This window comes from Oncorhynchus mykiss, chromosome 2 (assembly GCF_057628025.1).
Source record: "Oncorhynchus mykiss isolate SJ-2025 chromosome 2, ASM5762802v1, whole genome shotgun sequence".
Taxonomy (NCBI): Eukaryota; Metazoa; Chordata; class Actinopteri; order Salmoniformes; family Salmonidae; genus Oncorhynchus; species Oncorhynchus mykiss.
This window is the reverse complement of record NC_143023.1, coordinates 7,243,815-7,262,336: the sequence shown is the minus strand read 5'-3', so window position 1 is coordinate 7,262,336 and position 18,522 is coordinate 7,243,815. Positions and strand designations below refer to the sequence as shown.

Genomic DNA, 18,522 nt, shown 5'->3' with positions numbered 1-18,522 from the left:
CTGTCTGCTGCTGTTCAGATAAGAAGTCTCTACGGTCTCCTGTCTGCTCCTGTTCAGATAAGAAGTCTCTACGGTCTCCTGTCTGCTCCTGTTCAGATAAGAAGTCTCTACGGTCTCCTGTCTGCTCCTGTTCAGATAAGAAGTCTCTACGGTCTCCTGTCTGCTGCTGTTCAGATAAGAAGTCTCTACTGTCTCCTGTCTGCTCCTGTTCAGATAAGAAGTCTCTACTGTCTCCTGTCTGCTCCTGTTCAGATAAGAAGTCTCTACTGTCACCTGTCTGCTCCTGTTCAGATAAGAAGTCTCTACTGTCTCCTGTTGTTCAGAAAAGGCCTGTGTCATCAGCTCATCTGCATGATGCACCAACCCGTATGACATCATCATCAACAACACACTAACCCGAGTGCCAAGACAACCTCTACCTTTGAAACTTTCTACTAGAACCACAACTAAACAAAAAAATGCTGTTTCCTTTGACTGAATTGCCAGGAGTTCTTCATCAGGGGTTGTATGTTTCAAGCATCTCAGAATATGAGTGCTGGTCTAGGATCAGGAACTCCATGTAGTTATTGTAACCGTCTTCATTATGACCCGAGATCCTAGATCAGCACTTCTACTCAGAGACATTTTGGGAATACAGGCCTTGAATGCTATTTCCACCATCACAATGCTTAGAGATGCTGCATCTTAATGAAATATGTTCTCTAAGAGATGAGTGTCACAGTAGATACACTTGTGCTGTTCTATTCTTGCAGTATTAATTATCAAGCTATATCTTCTATATGATAACACGTGAGCTTCTTTGATTCCAATATAGACATGGCCCATCTTAAAAAGGTACTGTAGTGTGTAGGAGATGGATTGGGCTGTAGCTCTGGTCCAGGGTGTTAGTACAGCTACCTTCAGGTAGTCTCTGGTCCAGGGTGTTAGTACAGCTACCTTCAGGTAGTCTCTGGTCCAGGGTGTTAGTGTGGCCTGCTGAAGTCTCAGCAGGGGGCATGTTAACTCCATGGACCAGATTGTTGGTGTGGCCTGCTGAAGTCTCAGCAGGGGGCATGTTAACTCCATGGACCAGAGTGTTAGTGTGGCCTGCTGAGGTCTCAGCAGGGGGCATGTTAACTTCATGGACCAGTGTGTTAGTGCAGCCTGCTGAAGTCTCAGCAGGGGGCATGTTAACTCCATGGACCAGAGTGTTAGTGTGGCCTGCTAAAGTCTCAGCAGGGGGCATGTTAACTCCATGGACCAGAGTGTTGGCTATACCTACTCTCAATGATGACCTATATCACAAAATGTGTCATTATTGTGAAGTTGGAAAAAGCGGTTTGTGGGTGTTATCGTATCTCTCTCATACGGCCTAATTCACTGGCTTTCAGTGAAGTGAGCAATTACCTCTTTGCGTCCCAAATGGTACCTTGTTCCCTATATAGTACCCTACTTCTGACCAGGACCCTATGGGCCCAGGGGTGCTATTTGGAACACAGATGGAGAGTGAAGTAGGTAGCCCTGTGTGACAATATGATAAATAACAAAGTGCTGTTATAATATGTGAAATGCAGATGTAGGATCTTAGATCACTCTGTTGCAGGAGAACCATCTTGTCATGTATTTGGCATTTCCATTCATGACTTGATTTTCCATTATGAGCAATGTAATCAACCCTTACAAAAAAAATGTCCATTAATTATAATCCACATAATAATTCACATCTCCTGTTGCTACGGGATTATTTTCCTGCTGTAGCAACCTGGCTCAAATTAAGATCCTACATCTGTAGCCTCCTTTGATAGAGAAACTTGGTGTGTTTCGGGGACTGGTGGGAAGCACTTTGTGAAAGAAATAGTTTTGCGCTTTTCAGGCCAATTTAGGTGCTTTAGATGTATAATTAGTGAAATATCATCATACCAAAAATGTCTCTGTTCATTGTAATCTGTTTTCCATCGTAGTTGAACCCGACAGTCAACTGTTGGGCTAATAGTATATTTTATGTCAATAGAGTAGCAATACATTTCCTGTTGCAGTAACTTATTATACAAGTGGATTAGGGTCACTTTACAATCTGATTGGTTAAGGATCAGTTTTCAGCTGATTTTCTAAATAAATTTGGAATTTAAAAAAAAATGTGGAGGAACTCATTTTGTGTTGTCTATTGTACATAATATTTCACAGTCTCAACAGAAAAGGTCACAAGACACAAACGTTGGGAAAATCCAAATCATTTTACTGGAAAAATATAATTAAAAAAAAAACATGAATAACAGACGATCCTTACAACAGCTGTATACAACAGCCCCCAATGATCCTCTAGCTAGCACTACACTGACAAAGCCTGGTCGGACTTTCACACAGGCTCTGCATCCCAAATGGCACCCTACTCCCTATCTAGCACACTACTTGTCAAAAGTAGTGATCTATATAGGGAATAGGGTGTCATTTGTGACGCGTACTAGGACCGGAGTTCAGAAGTCATCAAGGTGACACATCTAACTGGCATATTCACTCCCCAATAGCTTTAACAGCTACAGAAACCAAAAGCCTCCGATTCCCACAACAAACATTCAGCTGAACAGAACAGGAACCGACACATTGGTAGGGTCAGATCCAGGATCGCGTGGTGCGTCTCTGGATTAAGGGGTCAGTCTGAGTCCCCCTCTGCTGTGACCCCTATGGCTCCTACAGCTCCAGCCAGCTCCTCCTCGCTGCCTTTCAGACGATCACCTGGACACACACACATCTATACTTCAGAAAAGGATGTTGCACAAAATACAAACGAGCTGATATTGGTGTAGAGGAGACATAACTGTAGTGTCCAAGCTGCTGTCACCATGTATTCTTTATTGTCTTTAGCTCCTAAAATGTTTATCATTTCACAACAAAACACCTGGAACGGCCCATTTTAGACAGTTTACAGCCCCTCCAGACTGAATCTATCCCTTGGTGCTTTCTGATGGAATATGTGGGCCGAAGCCAAATCTATTCTGAGAATGTAGATCACAGGAAGAGTAGAGGAATCACGTCAAGCCTCCCTGGACTCTGGAATCCACAGAGCAATTAGTCTGATACAGTCAGTAACTTCATGTTCAGACCAGTCATATATAGTCTGATACAGTCACTAACTCCATGTTCAGACCAGTCATATATAGTTGATACAGTCAGACCAGTCATATATAGTTGATACAGTCACTAACTCCATGTTCAGACCAGTCATATCTGGTCCCAGCATAACATCCGCTGTATTTAATACAATAACAGATACTCACGGATAAGTTCAGCGATGGCCTTCTGTGTTCTCCTCTCAAGCTTCTCCAGCTTCTTCGCCACGTCTCGTTTCAAATCCCTTCAATCAGAAACAGGATATTAGACCACAACAACAAGGCATACGGAAATTAACCAAGAATTAGACTTGTTCTACTATGAAGTATAACGTCTTAGTGAAAATGTCTTACCAGTCAGGCTTCCTGGGGGCTAGGTTGGCCAAATCCTACGGAGGAAATATGATCACATGTATTCAAAACGGTGGAAACTTAACATGAACACTAATCAAAACAGTAGACTATCTACTAACTTATCACAGAGGGCTTTGGATATCTGAACTATTTAAAGATCACTAACTTACCACTTCTTCGATGACTGACTCTGGTTTCGCTGCATCTAGCTGCTCCTTCACTTTCTCCTCCACTGGAACAACACAAAGCATGTCTTATGTACAGCTGCATCCTGTAGTAGGTACAGCACCAGTCAAAGGTTTGGACACACCTACTCATTCAAGGGTTTCTCTTTATTTTTTACATTGTAGAATAATAGTTTAGACATCAAAACTATGAAATAACACATATGGAATCATGTAGTAACCAAAAAAAAGTGTTAAACAAATCTAAATATATTTAAAAAATATTAGGTTCTTCAAAGTAGCCACCTTTTGCCTTGATGACAGCTTTATATACTCTTGGCATTCTCTCAACCAGCTTCACCAGGAATGCTTTTCCAACAGTCTTGAAGGCGTTCCCACATATGCTGAGCACTTGTTGGCTGCTTTTCCTTCACTCTGCGGTCCAACTCATCCCAAACCATCTCAATTGGGTTGAGGTCGGGTGATTGTGTAGGCCAGGTCATCTGATGCAGCACTACATCACTCTCCTTCTTGGTCAAATAGCCCTTACACAGCCTAGAGGTGTGTTGGGTCATTGTCCTGTCGAAAAACAAATTATATTCCCCACTAAGCCCAAACCAGATGGGATGGCATATCGCTGCAGAATGCTGTTGTAGCCATGCTGGTTAAATGTGCCTTGAATTCTAAATAAATCACTGACAGTGTCACCAGCAAAGCACCCCCACACCTCCTCCATGCTTCACGGTGGGAACCACACATGCGGAGATCATCCGTTCACCTACTCTGTGTCTCACAAAGACACGGCAGTTGGAACCAAAAATCTCCAATTTGGACTCATCAGACCAAAGGACAGATTTCCACAAGTCTAATGTCCATTGCTCGTGTTTCTTGTTTCTTCTTATTGGTGTCCTTTAGTAGTGGTTTCTTTACAACAATTCGACCATGAAGGCCTGATTCACACAGTCTCCTCTGAACCGTTCATGTTAAGATGTATCTGTTACTTGAACTCTGAAGCATTTATTTGGGCTGTAATCTGAGGTGCAGTTACCTCTAATGAACGTATCCTCTGCAGCAGAGGTAACTCTGGGTCTTCCTTTCCTGTGGCGGTCCTCATGAGAGCCAGTTTCATCATAGCGCTTGATTGTCATTTCTCTTTGCTTATTTGAGTTGTTCTTGTCATAATATTGACTTGGTCTTTTACCAAATAGGGCTATCTTCTGTATACCACCCGACCTTGTCAAAACACAACTGAATGTCTCAAACACACTAAGAAGGAAAGAAAACCCACAACTTAACAAGGCACACCTGTTAATTGAAACTGGCTCTTCAATGCCAAGAGTGTTCAAAGCTATCATCAAGGCAAAGGGTGGCTACTTTGAATAATCTCAAATATAACATATATTTTCATTTGTTTAACACTTTTTTGGTTACTACATGATTCCGTAGGTGTTATTTTAAAGTTTTGTAGTATTCACTATAAATAGTAAAAATAAAGAAAAATTAGTAGGCGTGTCCAAACTGTTGACTGGTACTGTAGGTACTCAACATCCTCACCACAGCAGTGCCTTCCCCAAGCTATTCTCTGGAGATAACTCATCACTTCAGATGTCTCACCTGAAACAGGTTTGGCCTTGGGCACCTGTCTCTCCTTCAGCTCTTCATCCTCTGGGGTGTAGTTCCTCAGCTTCAGCTCTCTACTCAACACAAAACCTGGCTTTAGTGCTGTGCATTGCTTTATACCCATCAGCTATACCATAAGCAGGTGTGTGTGAGAGAGAGAGAGTATGGTAAAGCACCAGGTGGTGGCAGTGTAGCCACATGTATTAGGGCCTACTACAGAACCAGCTGAGGGACCTGAGGAGAGGAGACAGTCTACAGGTCTAAACCACATGTATTAGGTCCTACTACAGAACCAGCTGAGGAGAGGAGACAGTCTACAGGTCTAAACCACATGTATTAGGTCCTACTACAGAACCAGCTGAGGAGAGGAGACAGTCTACAGGCCTAAACCACATGTATTAGGTCCTACTACAGAACCAGCTGAGGAGAGGAGACAGTCTACAGGCCTAAACCACATGTATTAGGTCCTACTACAGAACCAGCTGAGGGACCTGAGGAGAGGAGACAGTCTACAGGCCTAAACCACATGTATTAGGGCCTACTACAGAACCAGCTGAGGGACCTGAGGAGAGGAGACAGTCTACAGGTCTAAACCACATGTATTAGGTCCTACTGCAGAACCAGCTGACGAGAGGAGACATTCTACAGGCCTAAACCAAACACAGCTACAGTTTGTTATCTCTGGAGGTTACTATACCAGTCAGGGAATAAGGCCTCCCTTTATTCTGCTGAACACATCTCATTAGCATTCTCCATCTGCTCAATGGGTCTGTCTCCAGCACAGCAGATAACAGCTGAGGAGAGAGCTGGTGTCCCACATGCTACGATAGATTGTCATCGATCATCAAGGGCCCTCTTGGTGGAATTCTTAGCGAGCTTGGGTGACATCTCTGTAGGATAGACGGATTGAGCCCAAAGACAGGAGAAAACCTAACCCTCAATGTATGCATCCCAAATCACCCTATTCTCTATATAGGGCCCTGGTCAAAAGTAGTGCACTATATAGGGAATAGTGCACTATTGGGAACACAGCCTGAGAACATGCCTTTGAATAGGGCTTCCTCCTGAGGGAGTGAACAGTGATTGGAGCATGGATCAGTGCTGAAAGAGGAGACCTAGTCAGTTGTACAATTAAATGCCTTCAACTGAAATGTGTCTTCTGAATCAGAGGGGTGCAGAGGGGTGCAGGGTGCTGCCTTAAATCGACATCCACGTCTTCGGCGCCCGGGGAACACTGGGTTAGCTGCCTTGTTCAGGGGCAGAAAGACAGATTTTAACCTTGTCAGCTCTGGGATTCGATCCAGCAACCTTTCGGTTACTGGCCCATCGCTCTAACCACTAGTTGAGATATAGGCTATAAGGTAGCTGGAGGAGACAGCAGAGAGCCTGTTGGGGATAGGTCTGGGTGTTGAGATATAGGCTAGGTTAGCTGGAGGAGACAAGGATAGGTCTGAGTGTTGAGATGTAGGCTAGGTTAGCTGGAGGAGACAGCAGAGAGTCTGTTGGGGATAGGTCTGGGTGTTGAGATGTAGGCTAGGTTAGCTGGAGGAGACAAGGATAGGTCTGAGTGTTGAGATGTAGGCTAGGTTAGCTGGAGGAGACAGCAGAGAGTCTGTTGGGGATAGGTCTGGGTGTTGAGATGTAGGCTAGGTTAGCTGGAGGAGACAAGGATAGGTCTGGGTGTTGAGATGTAGGCTAGGTTAGCTGGAGGAGACAGCAGAGAGTCTGTTGGGGATAGGTCTGGGTGTTGAGATGTAGGCTAGGTTAGCTGGAGGAGACAAGGATAGGTCTGAGTGTTGAGATGTAGGCTAGGTTAGCTGGAGGAGACAGCAGAGAGTCTGTTGGGGATAGGTCTGGGTGTTGAGATGTAGGCTAGGTTAGCTGGAGGAGACAGCAGAGAGTCTGTTGGGGATAGGTCTGGGTGTTGAGATGTAGGCTAGGTTAGCTGGAGGATACATCAGAGAGCCTGTTGGGGATAGGTCTGGGTGTTGAGATGTAGGCTAGGTTAGCTGGAGGAGATAGCAGAGAGCCTGTTGGGGATGGGTCTGGGTGTTGAGATGTAGGCTAGGTTAGCTGGAGGAGACAGCAGAGAGCCTGTTGGGGGTGAGGCATCTATCAGAGTTAGCAGTCAACCAACAGGCAGGTCAATACTTGTGTGGATCCAGGCTGGAATGCTGACATACTCTGGTCCACCACAGCTCAAAGCAGTCAGCTCAGAGCTACAGTGCATTCGAAATGTATTCAGACCCCTTGACATTTTCCACATTTTGTTACGTTACAGCCTTATTCTAAATTGATTAAATAATTGTTTTCCCTCATCAACCTACACACAATTCCCCGTAATGACAAAGCGAAAACAGGTTCGCAAATGTATTAAGAATTAAAAACAGAAATACCGTATTCTGAACCTTTGCTGTTAAACTCTAAATTGATCTCAGGGGCATCCTGTTTCCATTGATCATCCTTCAGATGTTTCTACAACTTGATTGGAGTCCACTTGTGGTAAATTCAACTGATTGGACATGGAAGGGAACACACCTGTCTATATAAGGTCCCACAGTTGACAGTGCATGTCAGAGCAAAAACCAAGCCATGAGGTCGATGGAATTGTCCATAGAGCTCCGAGACAGGATTGTGTCGAGGCACAGATCTGGGGAAGGGTACAAAAACATTTCTGCAGCATTGAAGGTCCCCAAGAACACACTGACCTCCATCATTCTTAAAAATGAAAGAAGTTTGGAACCACCAAGACTCTTCCAAGAGCTGGCCGCCCGGCCAAATTGAGCAATCAGGGGAGAAGGGCCTTGGTCAGGGAGGTGACCAAGAACCCGATGGTCACTCTGACAGAGCTCCAGAGTTCCTCTGTGAAGATGGGAGAACCTTCCAGAAGGACAACCATCTCTGCAGCACTCCACCAATCAGGTATTTATGGTAGAGTGGCCAGACAGAAGCCACTCCTTAGTAAAAAGGCACATGACAGCCCGCTTGGAGTTTGCCAAAAGGCACCTAAAGGACTCTGACCATGAGAAACGAGATTGCCTGAATGCCAAGCGTCACTTCTGGAGGAAACCTGGCACCATCCCTACGGTGAAGCATGGTGGTGGCAGTATCGTGATGTGGGGATGTTTTTCAGCGGCAGGGACTGGAAGACTAGTCAGGATCGAGGGAAAGATGAACAGCGCAAAGTACAGAAAGATTCTTGATGAAAACTTGCTGGAGAGCACTCAGGACCCCAGACTGGGGCGAAGGTTCACCTTCCAACAGGACAACGAAGGAGTGGCTTGGGGACAAGTCTCTGAATGTCCTTGAGTGGCCCAGCCAGAGCCCAGACTTGAACCTGATCGAACATCTCTGGAGAGATCTGAAAATAGCTGTGCAGCGACGCTCCCCATCCAACCTGACAGAGCTTGATAGGATCTGCAGAGAAGAATAGGAGAAACTCCCCAAATACAGGTGTGTTAAGCTTGTAGCATCATACCCAAGAAGACTTGAGGCTGTAATCGCTGCCAAAGGTGCTTAAACAGAGTGCTGAGTAAAGGGTCTGAATACTTATGTAAATGAAGACTGGAGTCTGTAATCGCTGCCAAAGGTGCTTAAACAAAGTACTGAGTAAAGGGTCTGAATACTTATGTAAATGAAGACTGGAGTCTGTAATCGCTGCCAAAGGTGCTTAAACAAAGTACTGAGTAAAGGGTCTGAATACTTATGTAAATGAAGACTGGAGTCTGTAATCGCTGCCAAAGATGCTTAAACAGAGTGCTGAGTAAAGGGTCTGAATACTTATGTAAATGAAGACTGGAGTCTGTAATCGCTGCCAAAGGTGCTTAAAGAAAGTACTGAGTAAAGGGTCTGAATACTGATGTAAAACGTGATATTTCCGATTTTTCTTTTTAATAAACTGACCAACATTTCTACAAACCTGTTTTTGCCTTGTCATTATGGGGTAGTGTGTGTTGATAAATTGGTATAATTTTTTTTTTTTAATTTTAAAAAAAGAGAAAAAAGCTGTAATGTAATAAAATGTGGAAAAAGTCAAGGGGTCTGAATACTTTCAGAATGCACTGTACATTCCATGGACCTACAGTAGCAGTAACCTACAGGCTGGCCCTAGTTGTCAGAACATGGGAGAAAACAGAACTGTTCATAATCAATCAGGCTACATGAAAGCAACAGGAAGACTTTGAGGACAACCACGTCTGCTGCATCACAGCCATCTTGGTCTTTGATACCGCTGTCCTGCAATCTGAGCTCCCATGCAATTTTAATAACTACATGGCTGGTCACAAGATATTGTCTCAGAAGACTAACAGAGCGGTGGAAAAAACATTTCCCAAGTAGCAAAGTGTTTGTAACCAGCGTCCATACCACGGCCAGTACTGTTCCACTCTCTTCAGAAGTACTTCCTGAGTTTGACCCACAAAACAAAACCCACAAACCCAGGCGGCATCCCACACAGCACCCATAGGGCTCTTATCAAAAGCAGTGCACTAAATAGGGGATAGTGTGTAATTTGGAATGCAGAAGAGGGACTTGCAATGGCCAGCCTGTGAGTGCACTGCCAGCCCAGTGCTGCCTGGACTATCATTAAACATAAACAATGGAAAAAAAGCGTCTGTCGTGTGGGAGGGAGGAAGAGATGGCAGCACAAATATCCTGCAGCTGACTGGGCTCTGTGTTTCAGCTGCAGGATATTTGTGCAGCTATTGTTTAACACAGGACACCTACTCCAACCCAGAGTAAACACTGAACACAGGACACCTGACTGGGAGGATGAGGTGCATTGGGAGACCTTGGTCTAATTCACTATAGGCACCCATCTGGAACAAAAACTGACTGACTACCTGAACTTGTCCAACATGAAATGCTTGTTTTTGTTTTTCGTACTAATGAAAAGGACCCAGGAGAAACTAACCTGTGTCGCTCCTCTTCAGCTTCCTCCTCGGCCCGGTCCCTCTTCCTGTCTGGTTCCCCGTCCTCTCCATCTCTCACCTGTCAGGTGACAAACACCGGGCTATTAAAAGGTGACAAAACACTGGGCTACTGAGGTGACAAAACACCAGGTTACTGAGGTGACAAAACACCAGGTTACTGAGGTGACAAAACACCGGGCTACTGAGGTGACAAAACACCAGGTTACTGAGGTGACAAAACACCGGGCTACTGAGGTGACAAAACACCAGGTTACTGAGGTGACAAAACACCAGGTTACTGAGGTGACAAAACACCAGGTTACTGAGGTGACAAAACACCAGGTTACTGAGGTGACAAAACACCAGGTTACTGAGGTGACAAAACACCAGGTTACTGAGGTGACAAAACACCAGGCTACTGAGGTGACAAAACACCAGGCAACTGAGGTGACAAAACACCAGGCAACTGAGGTGACAAAACACCGGGCTACTGAGGTGACAAAACACCAGGCTACCGAGGTGACAAAACACCGGGCTACCGAGGTGACAAAACACCAGGCTACTGAGGTGACAAAACACCGGGCTACTGAGGTGACAAAACACCAGGCTACTGAGGTGACAAAACACCGGGTTACTGAGGTGACAAAACACCAGGCTACCGAGGTGACAAAACACCAGGCTACCGAGGTGACAAAACACCAGGCTACCGAGGTGACAAAACACCAGGCTACCGAGGTGACAAAACACTAGGCTACTGAGGTGACAAAACACCAGGCTACCGAGGTGACAAAACACCGGGCTACTGAGGTGACAAACACCAGGTTACAGCGTGCATTTAGCAGAGCTGTTAGCAGCACCGCTACTAAATCATGGCCGCCACTGCAAAATAATTTAAATAAATAATTATATACTTTTTAGGATGGTCAAATGTTTTCAGTGTAAACTTAAAATCACTAAAACCAGATATAAAGTATGCAGAAAAGATAACGGACCTAATATATATATATTATATTTACACTACCATTCAAAAGTTTGGGGTCACTTAGAAATGTCCTTGTTTTTGAAAGAAAGCACATTTTTGTCCATTAAAGTATCAAATTGATCTGAAATACCGTGTAGACATTGTTAATGTTGTTAATGACTATTGTAGCTGGAAACAGCTGATTTAAAAAAATGGAATATCTACATAGGCCCATTATCAGCAACCATCACTCCTGTGTTCCAATGGCACGTTGTGTTAGCTAATCCAAGTTTATAATTTGAAAAGGCTATTTGATCATTAGAAAACCCTTTTGCAATGATGTTAGAACTGTTGTTTGATTAAAGACGCAATAAAACTGTCCTTTAGACTAGTTGAGTATCTGGAGCATCAGCATGTGGGTTTGATTACAGGCTCAAAATGCCCGGAAACAAGGAACTTTCTTCTAAAACTCGTCAGTCTATTCTTGTTCTGAGAAATGAAGGCTATTCCATGTGAGAAATTGCCAAGAAACTGAAGATCTCGTACAGCGCTGTGTACTACTCCCTTCACAGAACAGCACAAACTGTCTCTAACCGGAATAGAAAGAGGAGTGGGAGGCCCCGGTGCACAACTGAGCAAGAGGACAACTACATTAGAGTGTCTAGTTTGAGAAACAGATGCCTCACAAGTCCTCAACTGGCAGCGTCATTAAATAGTACCCGCAAAACACCAGTTTCAACGTCAACAGTGAAGAGGCGACTCCGGGATGCTGGCCTTCTAGGCAGAGTTGCAAAGAAAAAGCCATATCTCAGACTGGCCAATAAAAAGAAAAGATTAAGATGGGCAAAACAACAGACACTGGACAGAGGAAGATTGGAAAAATGTGTTATGGACAGACAAATCTAAGTTTGAGGTGTTTGGATCACAAAGAAGAACATTCATGAGACCCAGAAAAAATGCTAGAGGAGTGCTTGACGCCATCTGTCAAGCATGGTGGAGGCAATGTGATGGTCTGGGGGTGCGTTGGTGGTGGTAAAGTGGGAGATTTGTTCAGGGTAAAATGAGATGGTCTGGGGGTGCGTTGGTGGTGGTAAAGTGGGGGATTTGTTCAGGGTAAAAGGAGATGGTCTGGGGGTGCGTTGGTGATGGTAAAGTGGGGGATTTGTACAGGGTAAAAGGAGATGGTCTGGTGGTGCGTTGGTGGTGGTAAAGTGGGGGATTTGTACAGGGTAAAAGGAGATGGTCTGGGGGTGCGTTGGTGGTGGTAAAGTGGGAGATTTGTACAGGGTAAAAGGAGATGGTCTGGGGGTGCGTTGGTGGTGGTAAAGTGGGAGATTTGTACAGGGTAAAAGGAGATGGTCTGGGGGTGCGTTGGTGGTGGTAAAGTGGGAGATTTGTACAGGGTAAAAGGAGATGGTCTGGGGGTGATGATGGAATCACTCCATTGTGCAACATTCTGTAGACAGCACTTAATTGGAGACAATTTCCTCCTACAACAGGACAATGACCCAAAGCACAACTCCAAACTATGCAATAACCATTAAGGGAAGAAGCAGTCAGCTGCTATTCTGTCTATAATGGAGTGGCCAGCAGTCACTGGATCTCAACCCTACTGAGCTGTTGTGGGAGCAGCTTGACAGTAGGGTACGTAAGAAGTGTCCATCAAGCCAATCCAACTTGTGGGAGGTGCTTCAGGAAGCATGGGGTGAAATCTCTTCAGATGACCTTAAATTGACAACTAGAATGCCAAAGGTCTGCAAGGCTGTTATTGCTGCAAATGGAGGATTCTTTGACGAAAGCAAAAGTTTGAAGGACACTATTATTTCAATTTAAAAATAAAAAAAAACATTATTTATAACCTTGTCAACGTCTTGACTATATTTCCTATTCATTTTGCAACTAATTCTTGTATGTTTTCATGAAAAACAAGGACATTTCTAAGTGACACCAAACGTTTGAACAGTAGTATGTATGTATGTATGTTTTAATAAGATAATCTTTGAGATCTAACAACCTCCAAAAAAAGCAGTCAGGGAGAATCTAAAATTCCCCAAATGGCTCGGTCCCCCCATTGAGTTTGTTTTAAGAGTTGAGTCACTCGTCCCCCGTCCCCACTAGACAGTAAGTAATAAGGATCACATCTTTCTTCAAGGCTAACACACCGCCCACTTCTCTCCAGGACACTACCACGCCACCCACTTCTCTCCAGGACACTACCACGCCACCCACTTCTCTCCAGGACACTACCACGCCACCCACTTCTTCTGCAAACTGTGGATGGAGTTAGTACAACTAACCAGGCCACAGGACAGGCGTGGTTCCCTGTATGAAAACATGTCACCATAAAACATACGCATGTAAACAAAAAAGTAGTGATGTTTTTATTTTATTTTTTATATCAGAATGTTGTTGACCGTGACCCAAGTCACAGAGCATAACAATGAGGACTAGCAGGACTCCTCCCAGTCCTGCGTTTTCCTGGAGAGGCTTCCTGTCCACCAGCTGGAACAATCCAAAAGGACTCATTCTCCGGTACAGTACAACAATCACATGCTGCAGGAATGTCAACAGCCGTTCATCAAGACTAGCCAGGCTGCTGGGACAAGCCCACTACGGGGCTGTCACTGGCTGGCTCAGCCAAACACACTGAAGGACATTCCCTGATTGTGTTGCAAATGGCAACCTATTCAACAGAGCCCCGGTCAAAAGTAGTGCACTATATAGGGCGTAGGGTGCCATTTGGGAGGGAGACCAAGTCTTATTAACGGCCAATAACGGTGGCTTGCTTGACCTTGGAACAAACAACACATGTGGTGTCATTTGGAGGACGTTTGCTGCAGGAGAACAAAATACCAATGTAAACAACAGGACTGAGGGTCAAGAAGGAGGAAGCTGTAAAGTGGACTTTGGTTGTGTTGGTCGCACTCAGTAACACTGGTAGACTACATACAGTATGTGTGTGTGTGTGTAACTGATAAAAGCCAAACTCTTTTAGGCGAGGGGCCTATCCCTAGTAGGGAAACACTGGTGCCGTATTATGTAGCTATAGGTTGAGGAGCCATGATGACTAGCTAAATGTCGAGGGGCCTATCCCTAGCAGGGAAACACTGGTGCCGTATTATGTAGCTATAAGTTGAGGACCCATGATGACTAGCCAGATGTCGAGGGGCCTATCCCTAGCAGGGAAACACTGGTGCCGTATTATGTAGCTATAAGTTGAGGACCCATGATGACTAGCCAGATGTCGAGGGGCCTATCCCTAGCAGGGAAACACTGGTGCCGTATTATGTAGCTATAAGTTGAGGACCCATGATGACTAGCTAAATGTCGAGGGGCCTATCCCTAGCAGGGAAACACTGGTGCCGTATTATGTAGCTATAAGTTGAGGACCCATGATGACTAGCCAGATGTCGAGGGGCCACACTGAACAAAGCATCTGCCAGCCAGCTAGCTACAGAGAAAAAAAGTGTGATGATATAAAATGCATTGTAGGATACAAATGGGATCATCACACAGAGCTCTTAGGTTGTGAGAACTCCATCTTGAATTACTCCTGAGACGCCCTCTAGTTTGGGACCGTATCAACAGCAGCAGAGGAACTTAAAGGTTGAGACCGAGTTTGCGTCTCTGACATGGGTAGGCAGACCGTTCCATAAAAATTGAGCTCTATAGGAGAAAGCCCTGCCTCCAGCCGTTTGCTTAGAAATTCTAGGGACTTTTAGGAGGTCTGCGTCTTGTGACCGTAGCGTACGTGTAGGTATGTACGGCAGGACCAAATCAGAGAGATAGGTAGGAGCAAGCCCATGTAATGCTTTGTAGGTTAGCAGTAAAACCTTGAAATCAGCCCTTGCTTTGACAGGAAGCCAGTGTAGAGAGGCTAGCACTGGAGTAATATGATCACATTTTTTGGTTCTAGTCAGGATTCTAGCAGCCGTATTTAGCACTAACTGAAGTTTATTTAGTGCTTTATCCGGGTAGCCGGAAAGTAGAGCATTGCAGTAGTCTAACCTAGAAGTGACAAAAGCATGGATTAATTTTTCTGCATCATTCAGTCTTTACTGAAGACTCATCTCTTCCGTGGGTCATATGATTGAGTGTAGTCTGGCCCAGGAGTGGGAAGGTGAACGGAAAGGCTCTGGAGCAACGAACCGCCCTTGCTGTCTCTGCCTGGCCGGTTCCCCTCTTTCCACTGGGATTCTCTGCCTGAACAAGGCAGTTAACCCACTGTTCCTAGGCCGTCATTGAAAATAAGAATTTGTTCTTAACTGATTTGCCTAGTTAAATAAGATGTTTTTAAATAACAATAAAAATACATTACTGACAATCTGAAATGGTCCACCCATGCAGACAGTGTGGTGATGAAGGCACAGCAGCGCCTCTTCAACCTTAGGAGGCTGAAGAAATGTAGCTTGGCCCCTAAGACTCTCAGAACCTTTTACAGATGCACAATTGAGAGCCTTATGTAGGGCTGTATCACCGCCTGATACGGCAACTGCACCGCCCACCACCACAGGACTCTCCAGAGGGTGGTGCAGTCTGCCCAACGCTTCACCGGGGGCACACTACCTGCCCTCCAGGACATCTACAGCACCCGATGTTACAGGAAGGCCAAAAATATAATCAAGGACATCAACCACCCGAGCCACAGCCTGTTCACCCCGCTATCATCCAGAAGGCAAGGTCAGAACAGGTGCATCAAAGCTGGGACCGAGAGACTGAAAAAGCTTGTATCTCAAGGCCATCAGACTGTTAAATAGCCATCACTATCCGGTTACTCAACCCTGCACCTTAGAGGCTGCTGCCCTATATACATAGATATGGACACATTGGCCCCTTTAATCATGGAACACTAGTCACTTTAATAATGTTTACACACTGCTTTTCTCATCTCATATGTAGATACTGTATTCTACTGTATTTAGTCAATGCCACTCCGACATTGCTCGTCCTAATATTTATATATTTCTTAATTCCATTCTTACTTTTAGGTTGTGTGTATTGTTGTGAATTGTTAGATACTACCTGTTGGCGCTAGGAACACAAGCATTTTGCTACACCTGCAATAACATCTGCTAAATATGTGTTTCCAATACAATTTGATGGTTCCAGACTTGGTGCATTGGTACCGCTTACAGTGCGGTAGCAGAGAACAGTTTATGACTTGGGTGGCTGGAGTCTGACAATTTTTAGGGGCTTCCTCTGACACCGCCTGGTATAGAGGTCCTGGATGGCAGGAAGCTCGGCTCCAGTGATGTACTGGGCCGTACGCACTACCCTCTGTAGCTCTTAGAGATGTGGACAGCAAGTAACTTGAAGCTCTCAACCCGCTTAACTACAGCCCTGTCGATATGAATGGGGGTGTACTTGGCCCTTCTGTTTCCTGTAGTCCACGATCAGCTCCTTTGTCTTGCTGACATTGAGGGAGCGGTTGTTGTCCTGGCACCACACTGTCAGGTCTCTGAACTCCTCCCTATAGGCTGTCTCATAGTCGTAGGTGATCATCTGCCGTGTCATCAGCAAACTTAATGATGGAATTGGAGCCGTGCTTGGCCACGCAGTTGTGGGTGAACAGGGAGTACAAGAGGGGACTAAGCACGCACCCCTGAGGAGCCCCCGAGTTGAGAGTCAGCATGGCGGATGTGTTGTTGCCTACACTCACCACCTGGGGGCAGCCCGTCAGGAAGTCCAGGATCCAGTTGCAGGTGTTCAGTTCCAGGGTCCTTAGCTTAGTGATGAGCTTGGAGGGCACTATGGTGTTGAACGCTGCACTGTGACTTTAGTCAATGTATTCTCACATGAACAGACTGCGTCATCTGTGGATCTGTTGGGGCGGTATGCGAATTGGAGTGGGTCCAGGGTGTCTGGGATGATGGTGTTGATGTGAGCCATGACCAGCCTTTAAAAAACATATCATGGCTACAGATGTGCTTACTAAGGGGCGATAGTCATTTAGACAGGTTGTTGCTTGCAAATCCCATGACCAGTTATCAAAACAACCCCGAGAGAACAACGTTGAGAATTCTCAGCTAATATCAACAGTCGATTAATGAACTAACAGATTAATGAACTAACATGTTTGAGTAAATTATCCCATCATAGCTAGCTAGCTAATTTCACCATCAGTTCACAAATAGCTAACTAGCATAGCAAGCTAAATACAGACAGTTAGTTAGCTAGCCTAGTAGTTATCTAACTAGCTAACCATGTAGAATCTGTTATTTGAGCTTCCAGTTAATCCGTTCTGCACAGCTAACGTTAGCTAGCTATGTACATATCAAACGAATGTCAAGAGCAATGCTGTGTGTAACTAGCTCCTGCTCTTTCCATCAGCTAGCTAACGTTACCTAGCTAACTCAAACAGCTGGTAGCGAGCTAGCTAATTCTATGTTTGTACTGTTTACAACACAGACATTGTTATTGCTGGGTGATACTCACTTGAAGTTGTCGACCTCTCAAAGCTTTAAGTCTTTCTTTCCTTTTTAATGCTTGTTCCTGCAGTGAACCAACCGATTGCTCCATTTTTGTTTCACGTTGTGTTGTCGTGGTTCGGAAATCGATTCATAGGACTAGCTAGTAGCTACTCTCAAAGGTTTAGAAGCGAGTGCTGAGCGCATCGATTCATGGCCTGAACATCTGAGCAAATAGGCGGGCTACTGTATTAAATGATGTGCAAAATAATAACACACTAATATCATCAGAATATCTTATAAAATATGTATTTTTTTTTTTTAAACCTATGCATTTACCAGAGCAAAAGTAGAAGGCAAAATTATATCAAATTATAAGGCTGAAAAGCCTGCAATAATGTCACAGGACAAAGGACATCATGATCAACAATCAGGCCTCTAATGTTTTTCAATGAAAATAAAACATCAAACTATATGGTTGCCTTGTTCAACATTGGCACCTTGTTAACTGAGCAAATACGCAGGGGTGCAAAAAAATAAACATTTCATTTGATCTTGGAAGGCTTTTTATTTAAAATACGTCGTGGTTCAGTTGACCCTGGTCAACCAGTCGACTGCCTGCCCCTCTCCCAGTTCTTTAATTGGCTCAATGGAAATTCTGTCAATCTCTAGTGAATCTTTGTTTTCATTTCAACAGCTTTCCACTTGTGATGTGCAGGACGTCTTGCACAAGATTGATGTTAAAAAAAACATCCACTGCGGCTCATTTGCTTGATCCTTTCTTGTTGCAGCTTTCTGCTCCTCTGAATGCAGAATAATAACTATTATTCTTAACCTTACAATTATTCCTGGTACAATTCCCAGGGATCTGGAAGGTGGCCCATAAACTCCTTCACAAAGGTGGTGATCTGTGTGACCTAAATCTTTATTGAACTAGTTCCAGACTCTCTTGCCAAGCAAAAATTCTAGAATCCTTGGAAAACCTAAATGTATATCCTTTTTAACTAGGAAATGTATTCT

The 18,522-nt window shown here is 44.6% G+C and overlaps 1 protein-coding gene across 1 annotated transcript; it reads right to left on the bottom strand.

The window, feature by feature from the left end:
* Positions 1-2,253: 2,253 nt before the first annotated feature.
* On the bottom strand, positions 2,254-17,638 carry ccdc12 (coiled-coil domain containing 12). Its single transcript, NM_001165046.1, is given in 7 exon segments — positions 2,254-2,712; positions 3,255-3,331; positions 3,441-3,475; positions 3,611-3,672; positions 5,219-5,298; positions 10,137-10,213; positions 17,531-17,638. Coding segments are annotated over 7 exon segments (498 nt in total). The 5' UTR covers positions 17,615-17,638; the 3' UTR covers positions 2,254-2,629.
* Positions 17,639-18,522: the final 884 nt, after the last annotated feature.